The 12076-nt window shown below is 38.4% G+C and overlaps 1 protein-coding gene across 1 annotated transcript in view; it reads right to left on the reverse strand.

The window, feature by feature from the left end:
* The window catches only part of LOC110566760 (cation channel sperm-associated auxiliary subunit beta-like), a 151511-nt gene that overhangs the window by 117358 nt on the left and 22077 nt on the right, over nucleotides 1–12076 (reverse strand). Inside the window, exons 2-4 of the mRNA XM_060388355.1 lie at nucleotides 4942–5020; nucleotides 3875–3963; nucleotides 1996–2136 (exon numbers count right to left, since the gene is read on the reverse strand). Of these exons, the coding sequence (XP_060244338.1) occupies nucleotides 1996–2136; nucleotides 3875–3963; nucleotides 4942–5020 (309 nt within the window). The remainder of the gene's footprint in view (nucleotides 1–1995; nucleotides 2137–3874; nucleotides 3964–4941; nucleotides 5021–12076) is intronic.

Consider the following 12076-nt stretch of genomic DNA (forward strand, 5'->3'; position numbering starts at 1 on the left):
TTTCTGCCCAGCCCCAAAATTTAAGGCACATTAAATAAAAAAATCTAACAGACAAAAGTGTCTTTTATTGATATGGTAGTGGGTTAAATAACAACTGCCATAATAATGATATGTGATTTATAGTAAATATTAACAACCAGGTTTTTTTTTTTACAACATAATTTGTTCAAAGAGCAAAAAAATAACCAAGAATAGCACTAAACCTATACAACCTTGGATCAGGCTATGATTTTTTCATGTGACACAAAAAACACAGGAAACAAAACTTTCAAAAATCCTCAAAAACAAACAAACAAACAACATGCATGCCTTGGAGCATGTGAAAACACAAACCATGGAGTAGAAGAAAATATTTTCAAATCATATTTTTATATGTAACCTGTTTCTAGAACATATTAATAACATTTACAATTTACCAATAAAAACATAAGAAACCATATTAATAGTGGGCAAAGAGTCAGAATAGTGAGTTCCCTAAGAAAATATTCCAGTGACCAATAAGCACTAGAGGTGATAGGAAGCATTAGAGAAATGCAAATCAAAACCATGATGAGAGAGCATTTAATACATATTAGGAGGTTATAATAAGCATAGGCGAGGATGAGACAAATTGTAACTCAAATAGTCCAAGATAGAAAAAGAGTACCATCTTTTAAGAGTAAGGATTAGTTCCTCACCATATAAGCCAACGATTCCATTGGCTAGGTACCCCAAAGAAATAAAAACCTATTTCCACGAAATAGAACCATACATACAACAGCATCAGTTAAAAGAGCCACAGATAGAAATAAGTCCAATGTTCATCATCTGATGGATAAAAAAGTGCAATGTCTACAGTAGACAATTACTCACCCAGACAAAGAACAAAGCATTGACATTTTCCTTGCTATATAAGAAGCTAAGAAGCTTGAGTACATTATGAAAACAGAAACAAGTAGCTGCCATTATTTTTATTGTATTTTACTTATATGTGGTATATAGGATGAGAAAATCTGTGGGGAGAGAGAGATTGGAGGGGAGGGGAGCGAAGAAAGGAAGGAGGAGAAAAAAAAATAGAATAGTGGTTGGCTAAGTCTCGAGAATTGAAGGAGAGGGGCTGGAGAGCTGGCTCAGAGGAAAAGAGCACTACCTGCCTTTCCGCAGGTCCTGAGTTCAATTCCCAGCAACCACATGGTGGCTCACAACCATCTGTAATGATAGCTTGTGCTGTCTTCTGGCGTACAGGTGTGCATGCAGATAAAACATCATATATATATATATATATATATATATATATATATATAATAAATCTTTAAAAAAAAGAATTGAAGAAGAATGGTAGAGACTGTTTTATGTTGTCTTTCAAGGAGATGAATGTTCAAGAATTATATACTTGTGAGCTTGTACAACTTTGAATCTATTAAAAACCACTGTACTTAATAATTTCAGTGGTGAAATTGAATGCTATGTGAACTTATCTTAATAAATTTGTTTAAAATGAAGGTGAAATACTTTGTAGGTGATCAACTCTAGAGAGTTCACTACCAGTAGAATGCCACTGTAAAGTGCTAGAAGACATTGATGCTGAAGAGAAATGATGTCAGATCTACAGAAAGCAATAGAAATAGTTCATTGATTAAAGTACAATTCTTCTAAATGACTTATTTTTAGATAGGGTACAGAGATAGTACTTTGCTCTCTATTACAGGCTGCCCTTGAACTTACAGCAATCCTCATGTCTCTACCTCTTGAATGTTGGAATTATAGGAATGTGCCATCATGCCTGGTTAATTTGTTTTATCATCATCACCAAGATCATTTTCTTTTATTAATGTGTTATAATTACTTAAAAATATGCCTTTATATATTAACCACTTACGATATCATAATCTATTACTGGATTGAAAACATTTGTAAAGATATAACTAAATTTTCCAACTTGTAAAAAGACATACAATAAGAAATAGTATGCCTTGTCTCAATCACATACCATAGAATAAAATAAAACATAATTACCAGAGATAATTTAAAGTGGAAGTCACCATGATATGTACTGTTCATGACTATCATGTTGGGAGCAACACCTCCTGTTGTAAAAATACTCAGAATTGCCCTTGAAAGAACCTGGTTTTCACTTTGGAAGAAACAGTGGACTCTCTTTAAGAAAGAAAGAAATATAACAAGTAAAGAGACTTTGATATAGAGAAACATATTACATTAATTTATTAGTGAGGAGAAATTTGAAAAGAAACTGCTGATAAAGATTGCTGCCTTTAGTGACTCCAATCTCCAGTGAGGAAAACTTAATTTTACAATCATGTCCTCGGAATTCAGTAACTTGTGTGTGTCTCTGTATGTGTGTGTGCATGTGTGTGTGATGTGCGTGTGTGTGTGTGTGTGTGTCTGTGTATACCTACACATCATGCAAGTGAAGGTCAGAGGACAAGTTGAGGCCGTCCGTTCTCTCTACCATGTGGAGTCTAGAAATCAAGCTCAGGTCATCAGGCTTGATGGCAACAACTTTACTCCCCAGGTATTTTGCCAGTCTGGTCTGGGAAGTCTTATTTTAAGAAAGTCATCAGAGCACAAAATTTCCCTCAGGAAAGGTCATGTGTAAAAATTAACTTTCATAATGGATACAGAATACTTTGTACATGCAAACACTTTAAAAATGTAAGTGATGATTTAAAACAATGCCATGCTGACATGTACTGCACTCTAAGCGTGTAAAAATGGGCTAGAATACTAATCTTAAAACTAAAAATGGAAACTAGAAATGGCTCAGTGGATAAGAGCATTGTTGCTCGTCCAGAAAGCTTTTCTTTAATTCCTAGTATCCACACTGTGGCTAATAACTCTGTAACTCCAACAGATTCAATGTCCTTTTCCAGCCTACATGGGCAGCAAGCATGCACATACATGCATGGTTCGGTGGAGTACACATATGTAGATGTGCACAAAATATCCATACACATAAAATAAATAAATCTGCAAGCAACTTTTATATAAATACTAAAACCAAAGGGTTAAGCAGATTGTGTCAGGGCATACAGCCATAAAGAGCAGGCCCAAGATTAGATGCCAGCTTTGTATGTTTAACTTCCCTTTCCTATAGTACAAAATCACAAACAAAAAGGGTACTGGGTTTTTAAGAGTTATAATTCAAAACTTAAATTAAGTACATATTTGATATATCAAACAGGAATTAGTGTCCAAGTTAAAGGCGACTTAGGGATAAATTATGTGCATTTTTGTAATATTATTCTGTTTTTATTGTATTTGAAATCAATTTTTTTAGATAATCTGTTTTTAATTAACATATGTTTCTGCTAGCAATTGATACATGGATTTCATGTGTGTTGAACCCAAGGGTAGGCAAGCACTCTATCACTGAGCGACCTTAGCTACCTTTACTATCTTAATAGTCTGTTTTGCTTTATTTTGTCTTGTTTATTTATTTGATTGTTTAAAAATCTTCCATCACTTGAATGGAAAGGTCACATCACCCTTTACACAAAATGACAACTGCAACGTGATCTTTTTAATACAAGGAAAATATTTCTTAAGGTCATGTGAGGTATGTTTCTCTGACAGGATACTTCTGTCAAACTTCAAAAGAACAAATTGGTTCCATATCAGATGAAGATTGTTGCAGCTGGTCTAGAAAAGAGAGGTAGGAATCACTTATTAAAAATGGTCACAAGCATGGGTACTCAGGAAGCTCAATAGTAAATGAAATATACTACCCTATACAAGTACAGAAACAATTCCATAGAATCTCACCTTCCTGTCTGTGCAGTAGAAAGTGCTTGAGAGAGCAGAGTGTCATTACTTTTATACATGGCCTTAAAAGGACACAAATGACATTACTAAACATTCAGTTAGTGAACTTTACCAAATTGTCAGAGGAAAGGAACAACTTCATCATTTGAATGTCTGTGGAGGCGCCTTCATTGAAACAAATAAGGTGGTTCTTCTTCTTACCTAAACAAGGAAAAACAAACCAAGATAGACTTACAGGAAAAGTACCACATTTATCAAACTTATAAAACGCTTTTTACAGAGTAAGAATTATGAATTTAAGGCTGGGTAGTGGGGTGCACATCTGTAATTCTAGCTCTCAAAAAGGTGGGGGCAGGCAGATCAATAGTCAGAAGCCATCCTGGACTACACGAGATCCTGTCTAAATTACTTTCCCATCTTCCACAAAAACAGAATTGTAATTTTTTCTTCATAATTTATTCATTTTATATCCTGATTTAAGACCCCTCCCCCCCAACTCCCCCAGTCCCACCCTCCCTCTCTCTTCCCCTCATCCTCTTTCCCTAGTCCACTGAGCAGAATTGTAATTTTGAATTCACTGTGTTCAGAGAAAGGCCAAATCTTTATGTCTTCTTAAAAATATGCTGCCAGGGCCCAGAAACAACTTGATTGGCTAAGGCATTAAGCTTGATTTTTACTTTGCTTATTTAAATGTTTAAAAATCTCCCATCACTTGAACAGAAAAGCCATATCACCCCTTACACAAAATGACAACTGCAACAAGGTCCTTGTCATACAAAGAAAACTTTATTTCTGAAGGTCATGTGAGGTGTGTTTCCCTGACAGTCTAAAGGATTAAAGTCCAGTGCAGAGCATGCTGGGCCATGATTTCAAGTGTGCAGAGGGTGACAAAAACCCGTCTGTGGCTCCCCAGTTCCTTACTCTCGTTATGAGCATAAGATGGAGAGTGAAGAAAGTTTTGGTGGTTTTGAGACCAGATTTCCTAAGTTTGTCCTGACTTGTCTTGAACTTGCTGTGTAGTCCAGGATGTCCTTGAAATAACTGCTATCTTCCTGTTTTCACCATATCAAGTACTAGAATTATAGATTTATGCCATCACACCAGGATAGAGAGGGACTTTTCACTCTCATAGAGAGCTGCTGGCAGGAAGAAGTTGGAAGGAAGACCCCTTCATCTTACCTTGGAGGGAAGAGGTTGTAAATGTTACAACAGAAAATGTAACATTGAAGTCTGTAGTTTGGAACACAGGCTTGGACTTCTGCTTAGCAAAAGAACAGTGTTGATTTGGCAGACAGGATAAGGCATGGCATTGTAAGAAAATTATATTAGGGGCCCTGCATAGCCACAGTTTGCTAGGGCAAATATGGATATATGAATGCTTCCTTTAGGCTGCTAGCAAGAACACACTAGCTTAAGGTCACCTAGTGTCCTGATATCAGAATTATTTTGGAATTACAGATGGACCTCAACAGAAAATATTTCAAGGCGTGGCTGAATATGTTTAGGAGCCAATGAAAGAATACATGACTATTGGGGCTATGCAAATGCTTTTCCCAGTTTGGAAAGACTGTAGGTAAGCCATAGCTAGAAGTACAGTAGATTGGAGGGGTATGAAGGATACAGGTCAAGCATCTTGGGATCAATGGTAAGTGTGCATCTGCCTGATCTAGAAGGTACAGTTGTGTGATGACAGTTGTGTCATCTCAGGATCTGTTTGATAAGGCCAGGGACATATTAAAGCTTCTCCTTGCCTATCTACAGTGAATAGTCATAAAGGTTTGAAGGTTAAAGCCAGAGGGTGAAACAGACTTGAAACATTAAACAGAGGAAGAAAGGCACAATACAGGCTTCTTGCAATATGGCCCAAACAAAAGAAAAGAATTTATTAAAGAACAGAGTTGTGTTTGGACTGTTCCACAGGGATAGAGAATGTAGTTACAACTATTAAAACTCAAACCCATGCTTACATTGCTTAGAAATGTATTGGATTATTAAAAAATAAATAAAACATTCATGGGAAGGGTCAACATTTTTGACTAAAATTAGAGGAAATTTTAGGATTGGATTTTAATAAGAATTACGAATAAATTTACTTTATACTACATTTTGTTTGCACAACACAATTGTTTATATGTTGTTCTCGCATTTGTCTGTGTAAAAATATAAATGTAAGTATAATAAGTTCAACTTCAGGTGTGTCGGAGAGTTATGTAAGCCGTTGTCAAAGCACTTTCAGGTCACACATTTATCTCCTTTCTCCATCCTTCAAAGGGTTCCCAAACTTTTTTTTTTACTAACTTATTTTCTTGTTCATTTTTACATCCTAATAGCAACCCACTTCCTCCTCTCCTCCCAGTCCCACCCTCCAACCACTTCTCTCCTACTCCCTTTACCCCCTTACCCCAGCTGGGGGTGGGGCAGCTTACAGCTCACCTCTGTGGGATGTGTCCCCAAGCAGGCAAGAGAAAGCCAGGGCAGAATCTAACCTGGCTGTTTCTGGGGACCTGCAGGCCTGAATGATACTAGAGCCTACAGGCCTCTACCAGAGAAAAAGTTAGGGAGCTGGGTTGGGGGTGGGCGGAGAGCAGCTCACCTCTGCTGGCTGTGTCCCCAGCATGCAAGAAAAAAACTCCTCAAACTTATTTTCGAGCTATAATTTAATTCTAAAGTCCAAATTCTCTGTCTGCTTAAAAAAAAATGACAAAAAATTCACTGGTGGTACTTAATGAATAAATGCAGAAGAGAAGGACAACAGCAAAACAAAATGAAAAGAAAACAAAGCGGAAAAAAAAAACCTAGTTGTTTTGAATGTACTTTAAGCCTCCCATATGGTTGCATACCATGTTATGACATTCCCACAATGGCCATCCGTGCCATCGTAACCACTATAAGAAGAAGCAAGCAAGACTTAAGACACTGTGCTCACAGGTCACATACCTGACAATATATTTGACAGTAAGTCAGACTGGAGGAAGGTCTATTTTTCATCTATTCTACCACACAACCAACCAGACCTTCCTTTCAATCTCTTGCATTAAATATATACCCAAGCCCATTTAAAATGCTCACACATTTTGACTGCTGTACTTTGCTCAGGTTTTAACTCATATTGATATTCTTCAAATAAAACTTATCTGCTATTGGTCTCAATCAAATTAACAGATAGCCAGTGACTGTTGAATCATTTTTTGAGTTTCATGTCTCATCAACAAGCTCTTTTGATGTTGGGTTACAATAGATGAATCAGGGTAAGTCACAAATGATGCTGTGGCCAAAGACAAAAGCAAATTCCAACTCTGTGCTTTTGCCTCAAGGATCCTCTGTCTAAAAACTCTTGCAGCATAGAGTTTCCTAGATTTTAACACTAGAATGGTAATAATATTTAAGTGCCTCTAGGAAAGATGGGACCAGACAGGTGACATCTTTAACATTTTTTTAGACATCAAAAGAGTAATTACTGGAGGAGTCCAAGAAGGCAGCGACCAGCGCGCACCTTGTCTGAGGGGCACAGGATCCAAAACTCCGAAATCGGTGAGTGGAGAGGCAGCTGAAGCCAGGACACTGGCATTGAGGCTTCCTGAGTGAGAGGGGACAACCATGAGCTGGGACAGTTTGGATCCAGGTCACCCGTGGACATCTCCTGGACATCTCTGGGGACTGAGAGTGTTGAATATTCGACCCCCTGCACTTCATCTTGCCCCAAGCATGGGCCTCCCTGCTCAGCGGAGGCCACAGTGGTTGCCATGAGCAGGAGCCTCTGTGCTGGGTGACCACAGAGGCGGTTACCCCAAGTATGGGTCTCCCTGCCCGGAGGCCAAAGAGTGGACACCACTGAGATGACAGAGCTTCCACACTCTCATTTGCCCCTACAGGCCAAATCTGAGAGTAGAGAACATGGGGAGCCCCTGTGCTTTCTGATTTGACCTGCAAGTGAGTGAGTGCACCTTCAAGGGAGTATATGCAGAGCCCCAGATCCAGCGTCCCTCTAAGCTAAAAGCTAGACATCAGATTGCTCCCACCCACACCCCCACTGTGGGCAACATTCCACTGTGGGATCCTTGAGACAGCATATCCCTGCTGTATCCAAGTACAGATATCCCTGCTTGGCGGCCAAACAGTGGACACCACTGAACTGATGGATCACCTACACTTTCATTTGCCCCTGCAGGTCCAAATCTGAAAGTAGCGCAAGACTTAAGACACTGTGCTCACGGGTCACATACACATTAGCTCGCACTCGGCACAGAGAGCAGAGAGCAGAGTGCGAGCTAATGAGTGTGATTTCGTGGGAGTGCGCACAGAGCCCCAGATCCAGGGTTCTTCTAAGCTAAAAGCCAGACACCAGATCCCTCCCACCCATACCCCCACTGTGGGCAATATAGGGATCCTTAAGACAGCATTCTCAACATTGAAGCTCCTGTTCTGTGGGTCTACCAGTGGAGTCCAGGCAAACTATTCCTGGAACCCAGACAGAGCTGAATAATGGGAAGCCAGCACAACAGGCCTGTAGGCCACTGAGGTATTGAGAGTACCTATCCATGTGCATTGCGCCCACGAACAGATCCAGCACCCCCTCCCGCACTCATGTGCCACCCTTCCAAGAATTCTTCCACCCTGGCCTTCAAGGCACACTTCCGTACCCACTCCCGTGCTTGCAGGCATCCGCCTGCGACCTTCCTCCCTTAGCTACAGCTGAAACACCAACATCCATTCCCGAACCAGTGAACCTCTCTCATTTTCCTGAAGAATACTCCAGACACCAGAGACAGACCCAGTCTGAAGTACAGGCTCAAGGAACAAACAGCAAAGGTTACAGATAAGCAGATGAATAGAGGTTGGCTTAAGAATACATCAAACCACTGAGCCATCTCAAATAGGGGGTCTGGAGAGATGGCTCACAGGTTAAGAGCATTGGATGTCCTTCCAGAGGTCCTGAGTTCAAATCCCAGCAACCACATGGTGGCTCACAACCATCTATACCCTCTACTGCCCTCTTCTGGCGTGCAGACGTACATGCACATAGAGCATTCAAAATAAAATCTTTAAAAAAAAAAAAAAGAACACATCAAACAAAAATCAGGACATAATGGCTTAACAAGCAACCCCCAAAATCAATGGATATTTTAATTCATTGGAAACAAAGAAAAATTATCTCAAATTTATGCTTATCCAGTTATTAGAGGCACATAAAAAGGAAACAAACAAAGCTCTCAAAGAAATATAGGCAAATACAGACAAACAAATAGAGACACAAGTAGAGGCACAAGTAGTGGCATACAGAGAGGAAACGAACAAAAAAATAGAGGGTATCAAGGAAAGACGGGAATCCACATTCAAACAGATAAAGGAAATGGTGTAAGACATGAAAAAAGAATTAGAATCAATAAAGAAAATACAAATAAAGAAAACCCTGGAACTGGAGAACTTAGAGAAAAGATCAGGAACCACAATGATAAGTATCACCAACCGAATTCAAGAGATGGAAGAGAGAATCTCAGGCACTGAAGATACAATTGCAGAATTGATACTTCTCTCAAAGAAAAAGTAAAATCAGAAAAGTTCCAAACACAAAACATCCAAGAAATCAAGGACACCATGAAAAGATAAAATCTAAGAATAATAGGAATAAATGAAAAAGAAGATTCCAGGCTCTAAGGTCCAGAAAATATTTTCAAGAAAACCATAGAAGAAAACTTTCCCAACTTAAAGAGATGTTCATAAGTATACAAGAAGATTACAGAACACCAATTAGACTAGACCAAAAGAACCTCCTCATGTCACATCATAGTCAAAACACTAAATCTACAGAACAAATAAAAAATATTAAAAGCAGCAAGGGAAAAAAAAAGCCAAGTAACATATAAAGGTAGACCTATCAGAATCACACCAGACTTCTCATCTGAAACTGAAAGCCAGAAGGGCCTGAGCAAATGTCATACAGATTTTAAGGGACCACAAATGCCAACACAGACTACTATACCCAGCAAAGCTTTCAATCAACATAGAGAGAGAAAATGAAATATTCCATGACAAAACTAAATTTAAACAATATCTACACAGCAACCCAGACCTACAGAAGATACTAGAAGGAAACTCTAATCCAGTGAAATCAACTACACCCAAGAAAACACAGGATATAGATAACTTCACAACAAAAATTTAAAAGAAAAGAAGCAATGAAACACAGTAACAGCACCAACTCCACAATAAAAGGAGTTAACATTCATTGGTCACTATTCTCTATCAACATCAACAAACTCAACTCTCCAATAAAAAGACACAGACTAACAGACTGGTTGTGGAAATAAGATCCAACATTCTGCTGCATCCAAGAATCACACCTCTGTAAAAAAGATAAACACTACCTTAGAGTAAAGGGCTGGAAAAACGTTTTCCAGGCAAACAGACCCATAAAACAATTTGGGGTAGCTATCCTAAGATCTAAAAAGCAGACTTTCAACCAAAATTAGTCAAAAAAAGATGAGGAGGGGCACTTCATTCTCATCAAAGGAAAAATCCACCAAGAGGACATCACAGTCCTGAACAGCTATGCCCTAAATACAAGAGCACCTGCATTTGCAAATGAAACATTATTAACACTTAAATCACGCATCGATGCCAATACTTTAATTGTGGGACACTTCAACATTCCACTCTCACCAAGGGACAGATCATCTAGACAGAAGCTAAATAGGGAAAAAACGGCACTTACAGATGTCTTAAATCAAATGGACCTAATAGATGTCTACAGAACTTTGCACCCAAACTCAAAAGAGTATACCTTCTTTTCAGTACCTCATGGAACCTTCCTGAAAATTGACCAAAATCAGGCATAAAGCAAGCCTTAATAGATACAAGAAGATTGAAATAATCCTTTGTCTCCTATCAGACCACTGTGGCCTAAAAGTTGACCACAACAACAACAGAAATAACAAAAAGCCTACATAAGCATGGAAACTAAACTACTATCTACTGAATAACAGCTTGGTCAGGGAAAAAAATAAAAAAAAGAAATTAGAGACTTCCTGAAATTCAATGAAAATGAAGGCACAACTTACCCAAACTGATGGGACACAATGAAAGTGGTGCTAAGAGGAAAAGTTCATAGCACTAAGTGCCTTCAAGAAGAAATTTGAAACATTTCATACAAGCAATTTAATGGCTCACCTGAAAGCCCTGGGGGGTAGGGAGGAAGCAGATACACCTAAGAGGAATAGACAGCTGGAAATATTCAAGCACAGGGCAGAAATCAATAAATTAGAAATAAAACAATTCAAAGAATCAACGAAACCAAAAGCTGGTTCTTTGAGAAAATCAACAAGATAGACAAGCCCTTAGTCAAACTAACTAAAAGGCAGAGAGAAACTGTCCAAATCAGCAAAATCAGAAATGAAAAGGGGGACATAACAACACACACTGAGGAAATCCAAACAATCATTAGGTTTTACTACAAAAGCCAAACGCCACAAAATTTGAAAATATAAATAAAATGGACAATTTTCTTAATAGACTCCATTTGCCAAAATTAAATCAAGATCAGGTAGAAAGACTGAATAGTCCTATATCCCCTAAGGAAATAAAAGCAGTCATCAAAAGTCTCCCTTCCAAAAAAAGCCCAGGGACAGATGGTTTCAGCACAGAATTCTACCAGATCTTCAGAGAAAAGCTAATTCCAATTCTCTTCAAATGACTGAACAAAATAGAAACAGACGGAACATTACCAAATTTATTCTATGAAGCCACAGTCACCTTGATACCTAAACCACACAAAGACCCAACAAAAAAAGAGAACTTCAGACTTATCTCTCTTATGAACATTAATGCAAAAAATACTGAGTAAAATACTTGCAAACTGAATCCAAGAACATATAAAATATATCATCCACCATGACTAAGAAGACTACATCCCAGGCATGCAGGGGTAATTCAATATATGGAAATCCAGCAATGTAATCCACCATATAAACAAACTGAAAGAAAAACAATACACATGATCATCTCCTTAGATGCTGAAAAGCATGTTACAAAATCCAATACCCATTCATGTTTAAAGTCTTGGAGAGATCAGGGATACAAGGCACATACCTAAACACAATAAAGACAATATACAACAAGCCTATAGCCAACATCAAACTAAATGGAGAGAAACTTAAATCAATCCCACTGAAATCAGGGACAAGTCAAGCCTGCCCGCTCTCTACTTATTTCTTCAACATAGTACTTGAAGCCCTAGTTAGAGCAATAAGATGACTAAAGGAGATCAAGAGGATTCAAATCAGAAAGGAAGAAGTCAAAGTATCACTATTTGCAGATG

The sequence above is a fragment of the Meriones unguiculatus genome, chromosome 7 (assembly GCF_030254825.1).
Source record: "Meriones unguiculatus strain TT.TT164.6M chromosome 7, Bangor_MerUng_6.1, whole genome shotgun sequence".
Lineage (NCBI taxonomy): Eukaryota > Metazoa > Chordata > Mammalia > Rodentia > Muridae > Meriones > Meriones unguiculatus.